Source organism: Chiloscyllium plagiosum, unplaced genomic scaffold, assembly GCF_037043375.1.
Source record: "Chiloscyllium plagiosum isolate Xiang-an unplaced genomic scaffold, Cpla_swu_hap1 HiC_scaffold_3, whole genome shotgun sequence".
Classification (NCBI taxonomy): Eukaryota; Metazoa; Chordata; class Chondrichthyes; order Orectolobiformes; family Hemiscylliidae; genus Chiloscyllium; species Chiloscyllium plagiosum.
The window spans coordinates 74,567,771-74,585,612 of record NW_028270141.1 but is presented as its reverse complement, the minus strand read 5'-3'; the positions used below and the strand labels follow the sequence as shown (position 1 = coordinate 74,585,612).

At 39.9% G+C, this 17,842-nt stretch overlaps 1 protein-coding gene across 5 annotated transcripts in view; it reads left to right on the top strand.

Moving 5' to 3' along the window:
• ncoa7b (nuclear receptor coactivator 7b) overlaps positions 1-17,842 on the top strand; it is a 126,527-nt gene that overhangs the window by 81,755 nt on the left and 26,930 nt on the right. For 3 of the 5 annotated variants that reach the window (XR_015753481.1, XM_043683927.2, XM_043683919.2), the window contains 7 exons: positions 951-1,024; positions 1,222-1,329; positions 1,432-1,539; positions 1,735-1,890; positions 3,078-3,262; positions 4,199-4,968; positions 7,487-7,655. Coding sequence is in view for 4 of the 5 variants with exons in the window: in XM_043683927.2 (XP_043539862.1) it covers positions 951-1,024; positions 1,222-1,329; positions 1,432-1,539; positions 1,735-1,890; positions 3,078-3,262; positions 4,199-4,968; positions 7,487-7,655 (1,570 nt within the window). In the remaining variant the exon portion in view is untranslated. The remainder of the gene's footprint in view (positions 1-950; positions 1,025-1,221; positions 1,330-1,431; positions 1,540-1,734; positions 1,891-3,077; positions 3,263-4,198; positions 4,969-7,486; positions 7,656-17,842) is intronic. The other 2 variants (XM_043683925.2, XM_043683932.2) reach the window with 2 other exon arrangements.

Below are 17,842 nucleotides of genomic sequence, written 5' to 3'. Positions count from 1 at the left end.
TGATCCACTTCTGAAGAGCCATACACAGGAATTTATTATTCTGAACTGTCGACTGTAAAGACGAGCTGAAACACACATTACTGTAATTAGGCTTCTGTTTACCTTTTTGCATATTAGGTTTTTATCCGATGGCAAGCTTGGATCACATATGTCTTTCCTAAAGCTTAATGATGTAACATTCAGAAAATTGGTGTAACCGTCTTTCAGAATACTCCCAATTTGCTTTGCTGTTACAAGAGACATCCTACAAAATAAAAATACAGATGTTTCCCGTATTTCATCATATTAATTGGAGGTGCTCATTTCCTGGGGCTTGTGTGGCACAAACTTTACTTGTCACTTATCAGCCTATATCTGAATCTTGTCAAGGTCTTGATGTAGGCAGACATATGAATGGTACTGAACACTGTCATGTGACAATAATCCAAAATCTGTTAAGGGATACAAATGTTGTCATATGTAATATGAGAACTTATTACACAATGTTCCATTTGCATCAGGATCATTAAATTGAGTTATATTTTTGTGAAAATTAAATAATAAAAATAATTGATATTAAATGCTTTTTACTTGATGATCCTGCATATAATTTTCAAATTATACTCTTCTTTGAAGTGTGTTTAGTGTCTGTAAATCCTACCCATATATCTTTTACTTGCATACATATTAGACAGCTGTTTTTAGCTGCTCTTCAGCACATTCAGTGTTTTTAGCTTTGTAAATGAAGGTATGCAAATTATAATCCAAGTTAATTGATAATTTTCTATTGGTTCCAAGAAAACAGCAGTCGATATATTTTGAAGAGACCTCATCTGAAGGATACTGTTTCATAAACCATTTAGAATTATTTCTTAAAGATTTTGAACAATTGCTGAGTACTGATATAAAATTAACAATATTTAACAATGTTTACATAAATTTGCTTTGATGCTTTCTGCCATTTTTAAAAGGTGACAGTCTGATAAACAATGAGAGAGAGAAGAAAATGGTTGCTCATACGCCAACAGGAACCACAAAATACACGGTAAAAATTTAAGACTTGTAATATATATAATTATTTTAATCAAATAAATTCAGGTAACTCAAACTTGTAACCCTATTGCAGATAATGGCAAAATAAATTGATGGACAGACATTGTATTGAAATATGAGACAATGTGTGAGAGATGTTCCAGAGCATTGAAATTGTAGTATGATACATAATTTTTTTTAATATTGCAGGCTGAATCTCAGGACACACTGAATTCCATTGCTTTGAAATTCGATGTTACTCCAAATAAACTTGTTCAGATTAACAGGCTTTTCAGTCGTGTTGTTGTTCCTGGTCAGGTATGGCTTTGGCAACTTTGTAAAAGCTTCTCCACCACTGTTTTAATATTTGATATATTTTTGGATGTTGTTTAAGTTTAAACTATACCCAATACCTTTCAGATTTTAAATGTACCAGATTCACGTTCCTCACATGGTACAGCAAATTCACCAGACTGTGATAGCCCTCTTACTCCACCTTCATCTGATGCTGAGTATGATAAACTCCCAGTGAGTATTCACGTTGTTAATGGATACTTATTCTATAAATAATAAACTATCTGTACATCCTTTTAAATCTGCATAGTTTGATTGTAAATGTTTACCAGACTACAGACATTTGGTTCATAATTATTAATCACCTTAGTTGAGGTTTTCATGTTAGCCTTTACTTGTATAATTAATTAACTAATCTAACCTTTGCAGGATGCTGATTTTGCAAGAAAGGTAACTGCAAAGAATTTCTTCTCACCAGTGCATTCACAATCTATTATGAGAGTAACATCTTCAGGTTCAGAAGATGACGAACCACTTACTGAGAAATTTTTGAAAATGAACTGCAGATACATAACAGATGGCGAGGTAACTGTAGTCATTACTTTGAACAATTTGAATTGTCATCATTTTCACTATTTTGATTCTTCCACAAACTGAATAAGCTCATTGATTTGGGAAGAACTGAAAATCTGACCATTGAATGACTGATTTCAAGATTTACAAAGTGCAACAAAGCAGGAATTGCTGGAGAAACTCAACAGGTCTGGCAACATCTGTGGGAAGAAAGCAGAGTAAAGGTTTGAGTCCATTGACTCTTCATCAGACCAGTTCATTTTAACTTTCTTCTTGCCTCTCCTAAACACTTCCATGTGTTTTGTACAAATGCAGATTTGGAGCAGGAAAATATAACATTTCCAAACTCCTAATTGAATTTAATCATGGTAAAAATTCTTTAACAATAATCCAAGATTCTTTTATAATTTTAGAATGCATAAAAATATTAGCTAAAATGCCCAAAAAGTCCCCGTCTACTTCCCACAGCAGTGTGCCAGCCCATATGGTTAATTGCACCATGCTGAGGTGTAACAGTTGAGGATTTATGGTAGGAGAAATCATTCTCCAAAAATCACACTCCCCATTGACCCCACTACTTCCCCAACTGGCTTTGATCTCCCAAGGTGACAGTGGATCCTTTTTGAAGCATTCCATCTGGCTGAGGCCTCTCAAGCCATCCAATATTAGTGGGGTTGCCAAAGAGATCCTGCTGTAATGCAGTCTAAACAACTAAGGCATTGCACAGACTAAACTTTAAGGCAAGGTTAAAGGATTCTGTCTAACCACTGATAAGGCTTTGCACATTCAAAACAAATAAATTTGAAGAAGAGCAGAATCATTTTGGTGTCTAAATCTACATTATTTCCTCTGCCACTGCTACAAAACATAATCAGCTGATCGTTGCTGCTTTTAGGATCTTGTTTTGCTTCTTTTGAATGTTAAGCATAACATTCCTTGCACTACAAAGGGTTACATTTTATTCCAACTTCTTTGAATGAGATGGTGAGATGCTATACAAATGCAAGTTTTCATTTTCAGTTAAAGTTAGAAGTTTAGGACAAAGAAGTTGTAACACCATCACATCTTTACAGTGTGTAATGCGTTACAGTCGAAAACCCAGCATTTTTTAAACAATATAAAACTGAATCTCTGTTTACTTGCAGTTTTCTGTTGTATTCTGTCCGTGGTGTTGTTACATATGATGTTTTTATCATCAGGGTGTAGTGGGAGGAGTTATGATTGTCACTCCAAATAACATAATGTTTGACCCACACAAGTCCGATTCCCTTGTCATAGAGAATGGTTGTGAGGAGTATGGACTTATTTGCCCCATGGAAGAAGTGATATCCATTGCTTTGTACCCTGATATCTCGCACATGAAGATTAAAGATGCACTTCCATCGTAAGTGTTTTTCTTTTATAACAATGAATAAGAATTCTTTCTACTTTGGAAGTCACTTTGAATTTTCCTTGTGCACAACTACATTTAATAGTGAAATTGCAGTTTTGAATGAAATATGCTCTTGTCCAACAGGTTGAAATTTGTAAAAGTAATAGTTCAGATATATTATTGGGTTAAGTTAGCATTTGTGGTCCTTTGTTGCACATTCCTAATTGCCCTAGAGAGCTGCATTCTTGGAACTGTTGTAATCCTTGAGTTGTAGGGACACCTTTAGTGCTGTTAGAAAGGGAGTTCTAGGTTTTTTGACCCAGTGAAAATGAAGTGGGAATGGTAATATATTTCCAGGTGAGAATAGTTTGTGGCTTGGAGGGAGATTTGTCGGGGTGGTGTTCACATACATCTACTGATCTCGTCGTGATAGTGATAGATTTCATGGGTTTGGAATCTCTGGTTGCTGTGGTGCATGTTGTAGACAGTACACACTGCTGCCACTGCATTGGTGATGAAGGGCATAAATATTGAAAGCAGAAAACTTAAATGACACAGCAAAAAAAGCAATTGATTGAACTAGGAGGACTGGAACTAAAATAGTTTAACAGTTTCAAAATAAAATTATGGGAAAAAAGTATTCATTACATCTACAATACTTGCTTCATGTACAGACTTTATAGGATAAAATAACCAGTTCTGATTTTACTTTGCCATGTTGCTGTGGTTTCACATCGTTAAGTCAGAGTCAGAATTCAGAGATTTAAAGTTAATATGTATATTATCCATCTTGTACCCTTTTGTACTGCATTGTATTTGAATAATTTAAAGTTATTTTCTCATTTACATTTTTCATTTCAAGATTTTAAGTTTTGTTGACACTTTTATGTTCATTTATTTTAAATTTTTGTTTAACATCACATGTGCATACATCATTTATCCTGACAGTGATGTACCAAAGGATCTCTCTCCTCTGTATAGGCCTGGAGATTGGGATGATCTATCTGCTGAGAAGGACCTAAATCCATTTAATCGTTTCAAGGGTATGAATAAAACTAGTGAGTTGAAGACACATGATTCCTTGGAGAACTGTTATCCTGTCCAAAAAAGTATGGAAGATGCATCTGATGAAGTTTTTACAGAACTTGCACCATCCCCAGTTGAAGAGGAACATGCTGCTGTTGGTAGGGATGTTGCTAAAAATATGCTGTCAAAAATCAGTTCTGTGGAGTCTGACCTGCAAGACAAAGGATATTACGGAAAGGATTCAACTACTCAAGGGAAATCAACACACTTGTCTGAAACACTGGAAAGTAAGAAACCTGACTTACTTGTGAAAATTAGTGATTGCTGTGAACAACAAACCGTGTTTCAAAAAACTTTGACTGGGCAATTGTCAAAAATGTGCATTCATTCTTTTGAAAGCCCAACTAAAATGGTAGGTGTTCCTTTAGATGAGGTTAGTTCTGTGAACAATGAAGTTATTTGTAATAGTGGTGACCTTTCAACTGATAAAAACAAAGGAATCAACCTAGAAAATGACTTGACTAAAGGGAGTAGAACTCCCTTGGTGCAGGTTTATTCATCTGGTGTTCATCGAAATAACAATGAAATGACAAAATCTGCTCTGACGGAAGTAATTGAGGAAGATAATTTTGAAGCTGGTTGTCAATCAGAATTACAAGCTTTCTTTAACAAACTTAAAGGACCAATTGAAGGTAAACAGCAAATATTTCACTTCTTATTGAATCATATAATCACAGTATTTTACACTGTTATTTGGCTCATTATGTTTCTGTCAATTAACTGTGGATGACCTTACATTTAGTTCCAATCCTGGGCTTTCCTCCCATACTGTTAACATTTTTCTCTACATATGTGTTTCTTTCCTTTTAAAAGCTAGTCACCAGTTTCTGTTTCTGTCACCATTTGTGGTGGCAAACAATTGAGGATTCTTAAATATTTCGGAAGGATATAGACCGATTAGTGCAATAGACACTTAGTATCGGGGACTATGTAAAATTGATAAGTGAGATATATTTTTGAGGACTGCTAAGGAATGACGCAAAAAGGATCGGAGGAGCTGAGATGCCGAAGTTTTTTGAATGTAAGAGTACAGCTATGTAAAGAGGTTTAGAAATGATTAAGTGTGCATTCAAAATTTGTGTAAAACCGTAAGAAATAGGATGAGGAGTAGGCCGTTCAGCCCTTTGAACCTACTCCACCATTCAATACAGTCATGGCTGGTGTGACATTCAACATCATCTGACATTCTGTCTTTATTTTCCTGCCCTTTCCCCACAACCCTCAATTCCCCGACTGACCAAGAATTTATGTATTTCAACTTTAAATGGATGTGAGAGCTCTGTCCCAACAGCTATCTATGGCAAAACTTTCCAAAGACCCTCAACTGAGAGAAGAAATTCCTCCTCATACCAGTGTAACATTGGTGCCCTTTACTGTGAGATTATACTGTCTGATCCTAGACGCTCCCATGAGGGCAAACATCCTCTGAACATTTACCCTGTAAAGCCCCATAAGGATCATATGTTTAAACAAGATGACCTCTTATTTTTGTAAACTTCAGAGTAGAGTCCCAATTGGTTTAGCCTTTGTACATAAGGCAATCCCTTCATACCAGGGATCATCCCTGTGAACCTTCTTTGAACTGTCTCCAATGAAATAATATCTTTCCTTAAATAGGGGACCAAAATTAGTCTAGGTACTGCAGATGCCATCTCACCAGCACCTTAAGCAGTTGCAGTAAGACTTCCTTATTCTTATACTCCAACCTCCTGGAAACCGGAACCAACATCTTATTAGCTTTCTTGACTACTTGCTTGCACCTGTGCCCTAGCTTCCTATGATTCATGTACAAGTTCCCCCAAGTCCCTTTTGTATTACAGATTTCTGCATTTTTTCCCCATTTAAATGATATTCTTGTTCTCCTTTCCAAAATTTAACAACTTTACATTTTTCCACATTTTTATTTGCCAACTTTTTGCCCACTTACTTAATCTATAAATCTCTCTCTAAACTGTTTGATTCTGTTTCACGACTTGTTTTTCCACTACTGACCAACTTGATTACTAGAGGATATAAGTTCACCATCAACAAATCAAATTTAAGAGGTTTTGTTCTGTCAGTTAGCGGAATATGTAATGTCCAATTAGAAATAGTAACGGAAACAGACCTATAATATTTTAAAATATTTATTCACTTGCTTTTTAAAAGAGATGCATACAGTGACATAGCCAATTAAATAATGATCTTTTATGCTGTTATAATAAAGGTTATCAGTGTTTTGGGTTTTATAATTTTAGACAATAGAATATAAGTTTCAAGCAGTTATTATAAATTTTCACTTGGCAATGATTAAGACACAGCAGAGTACTGTGTGCAATGTTTGGGTGTCCCCTTGTAGAAAGTAGGTAAACCCATCCAGCAAATACAGGGATAAGTAAATGTATGTATGAGGAGAGGGTTGAGATATTTATCTTTAACTGCTGGAGCTGATCAGGCTGAATGTATTTTCAGAGCTCTTTGTAATGTTCAGAATGTCTCAATGAGGGAAATAATGAGAGACCACTGCTTTGGATAGAGATTCTATGATGAAGACTCATTAGATTAAAATTATCAGAGAGTGAGAGGAAAGGTTAGGAGAATTTTATTTCCACAGAGATAGGTTGGAACGTAGAATGCTTTCCTTAAGGAAGATGTTTAGGTCAGTGTACCTAGCTAATCTCATTGCTCCACTTGCTCTTTCGCTGCCCAACTACTTATTCTTGAATTACAAAGAGCTGACACAGCCAGAATAATTTAATTAGCTTTCATTTTGAAGTCAGGGATTTAACATCCTAACAATATCTGAACAGTGGCAATAGTTTTTGATATTTGCCTGATCAAAGTTTCACAGAATTTGAACAACTTTATCAGATTTTCTCATGATGAGAGCTTGTGTTTGTATGGTACATTCATTATTGAAGGCATCCCAACCAATTTTAGTGAGATGCAAGAGGAAACTAATGTCCTACTGAAGGAGTAGATGTTAGGAGAAATGAACAAAATGATTGTCAAGGAAAAAGGTTTTTGGGGAGTCCATTTGGGGTAAATGGTAATTAGAAGCCAGAGTTATTTGATTTACTAATCATAATTTCATTAGTTCTTTCTAATTACATCACTCCACTTATATCAGTAGGATTAGATCTCCCATTGCTCATATTTAAATATTTTCAGATATGCTTCCATCAAAAGAGGAGAAGAGTAAGAAACCACCTATGTTCCTCTGCATTAAAGTTGGGAAACCTATGCGAAAGTCATTTGTATCATATAATTTGACTACGATGCATCAATATGTGAAGAAGGGCAAACAACCAGAGTATTGGTTTGCAGTTCCACAAGAAAGGTGAGTTCTTGAATGTTTAATTATTTTGTCACTTAAAGCTTCAAAGGCTAATCGTTTTTCCCAATGAGCAAATAATTTTTTTTTCTGCAACTTTTTGAAATCATGTTTGTGTGTTTTCAACCACTTTGTAGGATCTAGAAACGACAGCAATTTGGAATTATTCAGCACCTTTGGTATACGGAAAAGTCTAAATCATTTCTCAGACATGTAAGCAGTAAAAAAAGAAGCTGAACCAAATATAGGTGCAGAATTGGGTTTTGGATTTTGCAGGCGAGGAGATGTAGCGAGAGAATTTCTGGTTGTAAATGTGAAATTCATTCATTCAGTTATTAGAGTCTTCAGGACAGATGATGATATTTGGATGAAAGTGGGCATTGGAAGATCTTGATACAAACCTCCAGAAATAGCCAGCCCCCTCCTATTTCAGGTTCTAATTATTCTCAAGAATGCACCAGAATTTTCAACTTTAAATCTCAGTTTCTACATGCATCAATCATTTCATGAAGAATTATTTCCTGATTTTGTTTTTCTCTCTGTGCTTGTTTGAACTTGTTGCCTTGTCCTCCTCTTGCAACTTAATTTTAAAATTTGGATACCTGTTGCACCACCTTTGGAATGCTCTTTATTAGCACCTGCTTTGTATGCTAAAAGCTGAACTTTCACCAGTCATTCATCAAGTTGTAGAGATGTACAGCAAGGAAACAGACCTCTTGGTCCAGCTCATCCATGTCAACCAGATATACTAAATTAATCTAGTCCCAATTGCCAGCATATGGCCCATATCCCTCTAAACCTTTCCTGTTCATATACCCATCCAGATGCCTTTTAGATATTGTAGCTGTATCAGCCTCCACCACTTCCTCTGGCAGCTCATTCCATTAACATACCAACCTCTACATGAAAAAGGTGCCCCTTCGATCCCTTTTAAATCTTTCCCTTCTCATCTTAAACCTATGCCCTCTAGTTTTGGTGCCCTCTAGGTTTGGACTCCATCACCCTGGGGAAAAGACCTTATCTATTTACACTATCCATGCCCCTCATGATTTTATAAACCTCTATAAGGTTACCTCTCAGCCTCCGATGCTCCGAGAAAATATCCCCAGTCTTTTCAGCCTCTGCCTATAGCTCAAACCCTACAATCCTAGCAACAGTCTTGTAAGTCTTTTCTGAACCCTTTCAAGTTTCACAACTACCTCCCCATAAGTGGGAGACCAGAATTTCACACTATATTCCAAAAGTGGCCTAACCAATGTCCTGTACAGCTGCAACATATCTTCCAACTCTTATACTCAGTGCATTGGTCAATAAAGGAAAGCATACTAAATGCTTTCTTCACTATCCTGACTATCTGGGTCTCCACTTTCAAGGAACTATGAACCTGCATTCCGAGAGAACGAGATCTTTCTGGACAAGACCTTCAGCGAGGTTATTACACCGACCAGAGCAAAAGAGAGCAGACAATGAGGAAGGCAGAGAGGAGACAGGTGCAAGACACCCTGGGGGAAGTACCTGTCAGGAACAAGTTAAATCTTTTGGAAACAGAGACAGATGACACTGCCAGTCCGCAAGGCGGCCAGGTCTGTCAATCAAAAGTTGGCGTGGAGACAGATTGGAAGAGTCGGACATCGCACAGAGCCGTGGTAATAGGGGACTCCGTAGTGAGAGGAACTGACTGGGGTTTTTGTGGCAGCAGGTGGGACTTAAGGATGGTGTGTTGCCTTCCTGGTGCCAGGGTTAAAGATATCACAGACAGATTGCAGGAAATCCTCAAGGACGAAGGTGAAGAGCCAGAAGTGGTGGTACATGTCGGCACAAATGATGTCGGGAAGTAGATGAGGAACATACTACAGCGGGACTTCGGAGAACTAGGAAGAAGGCTGAAAAGCAGGACGTCCAGAGTGGTTATCTCTGGTTTGCTTCCAGTTCTCGGGTTGGTAAGGCCAGAAACAGGGAGATAATGGACTTGAACGTGTGGCTGGGGAACTGGTGCAGGAAACAAGGATTTAAATTCTTGGATCACTGGGGTATGTTTTGTCGTAAGCATAAATTATACAAGAGAGACGATTTGCACCTTAATAGGTTGGGGACCAGCATTTTGGCAGGCAGGTTTGCTACTGCAACACAGCTACTTTTAAGTAGTGGGGGGGGAGGGGACAAACTGGATGTTTAAGAAGGAAATTGAAGGGAAAGTTAGAACAAGGGAAGTCAAGAAAGACAACTGTATCAATGAAGCAGAAAACTCAAAAAGGGATCATGCTGTAAGGTTGAGTAAAATAGGAGTTGATGGGAAGGGTGAGGGCACTAACAAATTAAAAATACTATATATGAATGCACGTAGCATTAGAAATAAGATGGATGAGCTTGAGGCTCTTTTGGAAATTGGCAGATACGATATTGTGGGGATAACTGAGACATGGCTTCAAGTGGACAGGGCCTGGGAACTGAATATTCAAGGCTACACGTGCTATCCTAAGGACAGACTGACGGGCAGAGGGGGTGGGGTGGCCATGTTGGTAAGGGATGATATTCAGTCCCTTGCGCGGGGGGACCTAGAATCAGGGGATGTAGAGTCAGTATGGATAGAGCTGAGAAATTCTAAGGGTAAAAAGACCTTCTTGGGAGTTATCTACAGGCCCCCAAACAGTAGTCTGGATGTCGGATGTAAGTTGAATCAGGAGCTGAAATTGGCCTGTCGCAAAGATGTTACTACAGATGTTATGGAGGATTTCAACATGCAGGTAGACTGGGAGAATCAGGATGGTATTGGGCCTCAACAAAGAGACTTTGTGGAGTGCCTCCGAGTTGGATTCTTAGAACATCTGGTGCTGGAGCCTACCAGGGAGAAGGCAACTCTTGATCTGGTATTGTGCAACGAACCAGAATTGATCAGGGACTTCGAAGTGAAGGAGTCATTGGGAAGTAGTGACCATAATACAATAAGCTTCAATCTGCAATTTGAGAGGGAGAGGATACAATTGGAAGTGACAATATTTCAGTTGAATAAAGGGAACTATGAAGCTATGAGAGAGGAGTTGGCCAAAGTTCAATGGTGCAATACCTTAGCAGGGATGACAGTGGAGGAACAATGGCAGATATTTCTGTGTATAATGCAGAATCAGTTCATTCCAAATAGGAAGAAAGATCCTAGGAGGAGGCATGGGTGGCCGTGGCTGGCGAGGGAAGTTAAGAAACATATAAAGTTAAAAGAGAAAAAGTATAACATAGCAAAGATAAGTGGGAAAACGGAGGACTGGGAAGCTTTTAAAGAACAACAGAGGATTAACTAAGAAGGAAATACACAGAGGAAAAATGAGATATGAAGGTAAACTGGCCAAAAATATAAAGGAGGATAGTAAAAGCTTTTTTAGGTATGTGAAAGGCAAAAAAATGGTTAAGACTAAAATTGGGCCCTTGAAGACAGAAACAGGGGAATATATTACGGGGAACAAAGAAATGGCAGAAGAATTGAATTGGTACTTCAGATCTCTGTTCACTGGGGAAGACACAAGCAATCTCCCTGAGGTAACAGTGGCTGAAGGACCTGAACTTAAGGGAATTTATATTTGCCAGGAATTGGTGTTGGAGAGACTGTTAGGTATGAAGGTTGATAAGTCCCCGGGGCCTGATGGTCTACATCCCAGGGTACTGAAGGAGGTGGCTCGAGAAATCGTGGATGCATTGGTGATTATTTTCCAGAGTTCGATAGATTCGGGATCAGTTCCTGCGGATTGGAGGGTGGCTAATGTTGTACCATTTTTTAAGAAAGGTGGGAAAGAGAAAGCGGGAAATTATAGACCAGTTAGTCTGACCTCAGTGGTGGGAAAGATGCTGGAGTCTATTATAAAGGATGAAATTACGACACATCTGGATAGTAGTAACAGGATAGGTCAGAGTCAGCATGGATTTATGAAGGGGAAATCATGCTTGACTAATCTTTTGGAATTTTTTGAGGATGTAACTCTGAAGATGGACGAGGGAGATCCAGTAGATGTAGTGTACCTGGACTTTCAGAAAGCTTTTGATAAAGTCCCACATAGGAGGTTAGTGAGCAAAATTAGGGCGCATGGTATTGGGGGCAAAGTACTAACTTGGATTGAAAGTTGGTTGGCTGACAGAGAACATGGAACATAGAAGAAACATAGAAAAAATACAGTGCAGTACAGGCCCTTTGGCCCTCGATGTTGCGCCGATCCAAGCCCACCTAACCTACACTAGCCCACTATCCTCCATATGCCTATCCAATGTCTGTTTAAATGCCCATAAAGAGGGAGAGTCTACCACTGCTACTGGCAGGGCATTCCATGAACTCACAACTCGCTGAGTATAGAATCTACCCCTAACATCTGTCCTATACCTACCACCCCTTAATTTAAAGCTATGCCCCCTCGTAATAGCTGACTCCATACGTGGAAACAAAGAGTAGTGATAAATGGCTCCATTTCGGAATGGCAGGCAGTGACCAGTGGGGTACCGCAGGGATCAGTGCTGGGACCGCAGCTTTTTACAATATATATTAATGATATAGAAGATGGTATTAGTAATAACATTAGCAAATTTGCTGATGATACTAAGCTGGGTGGCAGGGTGAAATGTGAGGAGGATGTTAGGAGATTACAGGGTGTGGTCAGATGCATGGCAGATGCAGTTTAATGTGGATAAATGTATGGTTATCCACTTTGGTGGCAAGAACAGGAAGGCAGATTACAACCTAAATGGAATCAATTTAGGTAAAGGGGCAGTACAAAGAGATCTGGGTGTTCTTGTACACCAGTCAATGAAGGCAAGCATGCAGGTACAGCAGGTAGTGAAGAAGGCTAATAGCATGCTGGCCTTCATAACAAGAGGGATTGAGTATGGAAGCAAAGAGGTTCTTCTGCAGCTGTACAGGGCCCTGGTGAGACCACACCTGGAGTATTGTGTGCAGTTCTGGTCTCCAAATTTGAGGAAAGACATTCTGGCTATTGAGGGAGTGCAGCGTAGGTTCACGAGGTCAATTCCTGGAATGGCGGGACTACCTTACGCTGAAAGACTGGAGCAACTGGGCTTGTATAGCCTTGAGTTTAGAAGACTGAGAGGGGATCTGATTGAGACATATAAGATTATGAAAAGATTGGACACTCTGGAGGCAGGAAACATGTTTCCGCTGATGGGTGAGTGCCGAACCAGCGGACACAGCTTAAAAACACGGGGTAGACCATTTAGGACAGAGATGAGGAGAAACTTCTTCACCCAGAGAGTGGTGGTTGTGTGGAATGCTCTGCCCCAGAGGGTAGTGGAGGCCCAGTCTCTGAGTTCATTTAAGAAAGAGTTGGATAGAGCTCTCAAGGATAGTGGAATCAAGGGTTATGGAGGTAAAGCAGGAACAGGATACTGATTAAGGATGATCAGCCATGATCATATTGAATGGTGGTGCAGGCTCGAAGGGCAGAATGGCCTACTCCTGCACCTATTGTCTTTTGTTCAGCAACACTTCCCAGGACCTTACCTTTAAGTATATAAGGCCTGCCTTGAATTGCCTTTCTAAAATGCGGCACCACTCTATCTAAGCTAAAACCAAAAGAGAAAATGCTGGAAAATCTCAGCAGGTTTGGCAGCATCTGTAAGGAGAGAAAAGAGCTGACATTTCGAGTCTAACTGACTCTTTGTCAAAGCTGGACTTTGACAAAGGGTCAGTTAGACTCGAAACGTCAGCTCTTTTCTTTCCTTACAGATGCTGCCAGACCTCCTGAGATTTTACAGCATTTTCTCTTTTGGTTTCAGATTCCAGCATCTGCAGTAAATTGCTTTTGTCTAAGCTAAACTCCATCTGCCACTCCTCAGTCCATTGGCCCATCTGATGAAGATTTTGTTGTACTCTGAATTAACCTCCTTTGCTGTCCATTACACCTCCAATGTTGGTGTCATCTGCAAACTTACTCGCCATACCTCCTATGTTCAATTCCAAGTTTATATAAATGACAAAAAGCAGTGGACCTAACACTGATCCTTCCTTATAACTCAGATATTTGGCATTCAATAGCAGTCTTTTTACTTCTTGCAAAGTGCTTACTACTCTGCATCTTAACAGTAAGAATTGGTCTCAGTAGAGAACTAGGCAGTTTGAATGGCAAGTTTCTCTAAATTGTGCTGTACTGTTTTGACTGTGTAGTTCAGTATTCTGTTGGCTTTATTGTTTGCTACCGTACATTGGTTGAGCACATTTAGGTTCAAATCTGCTGAGGCTTAATCTTTTGCAGCTTCAGTTGTTGCTATTTCATTCTAAAGATATTCACATTTTCTCGTGGAATTCAGTCCATTCATGAAGATGACCGCTACTTAAATTCTTTCCTGACAGCCTGAACTGGACCTTTGAACAAATATAAACGAGTAGTCTAAGTACATAGAACATTTGGCATTCGATTGATTTTCTGTGTAAAACATTGTCTAAAGTGTTAACAGTACTAAGGGTTTTCCTGCAGTGAATAAGCATTTTGAAGATAAGAATTATCAGACATTCATTTTGCTGGTTCCTTTTTAGACGCTTAAAATTATGAAACAGACTAATCTCAAGCATGTCCAATTACCTGCATTTTTTCCAACGTATAACTGGGGTTTGATTAAAGCCATTTTCATGCTCACATGCACTGCTTTCATGTTTAAATATGCAGGAATGGTGTGCACACCTGTCTTGATTACTGTTGTTCACATACTAATTTTCACAGTCCAATTTGTATTCTGAAGAATTACATAGTTCTGCATATTGATAACCAAGTTTATCAATTATTTGTCTGTTTTGAAATAATACCAATTAAAACACTTTTATGGGTAAGTTTATCAGTTAACCCATAGCACTTAAATACATAAATGTTCTGATACTTTAATATCCCAGACCACAGATTTCATTCATCAAGCATTGTTTTACATAGGCCTATCTGAATATTCATACAGCAGGAGGAGCTTATATTTGCTTCTTATGTTACACATCACTTAGAGTTGTGCATGCAGATGTCAGAGGGTCATTAAGATTTTGCAGCACGGAAACAGATCCTTCTGCCCATTGTCTATGCTGGTCATCAAATAGCCATCTGTTTTCATTCCATTTTTCAGCACTTGGCCTATGCTCTTGCATCCTCTTGAGTTTCATGTGTCCCTCTCAGTAGCCTTTAATGTCTTGAGAGTTCATGCCTCTTCCATCATTTTTGGCAGTGAGTTGCAGATACCTACAACCCTCTGGGTGAAAACAATTTTCCCCAGGTTCCCTATAAACCTCTGCTTCTTACTTTAAAATTACTTTGCCTGAATATTGGCCCCTGTATCTATGTTCTCAACTTTGTACGTCTCAATCAAATTTCCCCGTTAAGCCATAGCTGCTCTAAGGAAAAACAATCCCAGCCTCCCTAGTCTCTCTTCATAGCTGAAATGCTATAGCCCAGACAGCATCCAGATGAATCTTCTCTGCATCCACGCTATTGCAGTTATATCCTTCCTATGGTGTAGTGATCAGAACTGCACATAGTACACCAGTTGTGGCCGTAACTAATGTTATGTACAGCTCCATCAATACTTCCTTGCTCTTTTAGTCAATGCCTTGACTAACAAAGGCAAGAATCCCAAATAGCTTCTTAACCACCGTATCTACCTTTCCTTAAGGACTCTCGCACCTTGTTAGTCTTCCTAAAATGCATCACCTCACACTTTTCAGGATTAAATTCCATTTGCCACTGTTCAGCCCATCTGATCAACCCTCTATATTGTCCAGAAATCTAAAGCTTTACTCATTATTTACCACCCCACCAATTTTTGTTATCTTGTGAACTGATCATACTTCCAACATTCATATCTTGATCATTAAGGTACACAACAAACAGCAAGGGGATCTGTACTGAAAGCTGTGGTAATGGACACAGGCTACCTATGGCAAAAACATTCGTCGAGCATCATGTTCTGCTTTCTGCTACTAAGAGAAAGTGAGGACTGCAGATGCTGCAGTCAGAGTTGAAAAGGTTGGCACTGGAAAAGCAAAGCAGTTCAGGTAGCATCCAAGGAGCAGCAGTGTCAACATTTCAGGCAAACGCTTTTCATCAGGAATGCGGAGAGGGGAAAAGGGATAGAGGGATAGTGGGGTTGAGGCTGGGGGTAAGGTAGGTAGGAAGGTGATAGGTGGATGCAGGTGGGAGTTAATTGTGATAGATTGGTGAGGAGGGTGGAGCGGATAGGTGGGAAGGAAGATGGACAGCTCAAGAGGGCAGTGTTGAGTTAGAGAGTTGGATCTGGGATGAGGTAAGGGGATAGGAGATTTGAAAACTAGTGAAGTCAATGTTGATGCTGTGTGGTTGAAGAGTCCCTAGGTGGAGATGAGGCATTCTTCCTCCAGTTGGCGGGTGGCTTTTAATTGGCGATAGAGGAGGCCCAGGACTTGAATGTCCTTGAGGGAGTTGAAGTGGTTGGCAACAGGGTGGTGGTGTTGTTGGGTGCGTGTGTCCCAGGGATGTTCCCTGAAACACTCAGCAAGTTGGCATCCTGTAGAGCAGGCCACATCGAGAGCAACAGACACAGTAGATGAGTTGGGTGGATGTGCAGGAAAATGTCTGCTGAATGTGAAAAGATCCTTTGGGACCTTGGACAGCAGTGGGGGGGTGGTGGGTGTGGTTGCAGGTTTTGCACCGCATGCGGCGGCAAGGCAAGATGGAGGGAGCTGAAAATGTGTTGCTGGAAAAGCGCAGCAGATCAGGCAGCATCCAGGGACAGGAGAATCGACGTTTCGGGCATAAGCCCTTCTTCAGGAATGAAGCCCTTCCTCATTCCTGAAGAAGGGCTTATGCCCGAAACGTCGATTCTCCTGTTCCCTGGATGCTGCCTGACCTGCTGCGCTTTTCCAGCAACACATTTTCAGCTCTGATCTCCAGCATCTGCAGACCTCACTTTCTCCTCAAAGATGGAGGGAGGGTTGGTGGGTGGGGTGTGGACCTAACAAGGGAATCATGGAGGGAATGGTTTCTGCGGAACACAGATAGGGGTGGGGAGAGGAATATATCTTTGGTGGTGGGGTCTGAGTGCATGTGGTGGAAATGGTGGAGGATAATGTGTTGTATCCGGATATTAGTGGAGTGGAGGGGGGGAGGGATTCTATCCTTGTTGAGGTTGAGAGGGGTGGGGTTTGAGGGCGGAGGTGCAGGAAGTGGAGGAGATGCACTGGAAGGCATTGTTGACCACGTGGGAGAGGAAATTACCGTCCCCGAAATAGGAGGACATCTGAGATGTCCTGGAGTGGAATTGCTCCTCCTGGGAGTAGATATGGCAGAGGCAGAGGAATTGGGAGTATGGGATCGCATTTTTACATGGGTGGGTGGGAGGAGTTTTAGTGAAGGTAGCTGTGGGAATTGGTGGGTTTGAAGTAGATGTCTGTGTTGAGTCAGTCGCCGGAGATGAACACAGAAAGGTCCAAGAAGGGGAGGGAGGTGTGAGAAATGGTTTATGTGAACTTGAGGTCAAAGTGGAAGGTGTTGGTGAAGTTGATTAACCATTGAATTTTGGATCCAATTTGCCAAATTACCCTGGATCCCATGGGCTTCTTGCTTCTTAACCAGTCTGCATTTGAAACCTTGTCAACAGCTTACTGAAGTCCACATCAACCATATCAGCTGTACTACTCTCCTCTAACATACTTTGTCAATTCTTTTCAAAATTCAATCAAATTTGTTAGATGTGGTCCGCCAAGGGCTGACTATCCTTGATTTCGCTTTGCTTGTCCAAATGGAAATTAATTCTGTGCTTCAATACTTTTCCAATAGTTTCCAATCACAGATGTTAATGGTACCACTTTAGCTATCTTGCAGTCCTCTGGCACTTTTCTTGGGGTCAGTGAGGATTTGAGAATTAATGTCAGAGCTTCTGATATCTCCTTTGTTGCCTCCCAAAGCAGCCTGGGGTACATCTCATCTGGGCCTTGGAATTTATCCACTTTCAAGTCTATTAATACCACCTCTCTCTCGATGCTGATTCATTCAAGTATATTGTAGATCCCCTCCCAGATTTCTACATCTATCGTCCTTCTCTGTTCTGGATACAGATGAAAAGTATTCATTTAAAACCTCAACAGTGTCTTCTGGATCCCCACATATGTTGCCACTTTGGTTTATAATGGGTGTACTGTTTTCCTAGTTATTCTCTTGCCCATTATATACTTAAAAAAACACCGTTGGATTTTA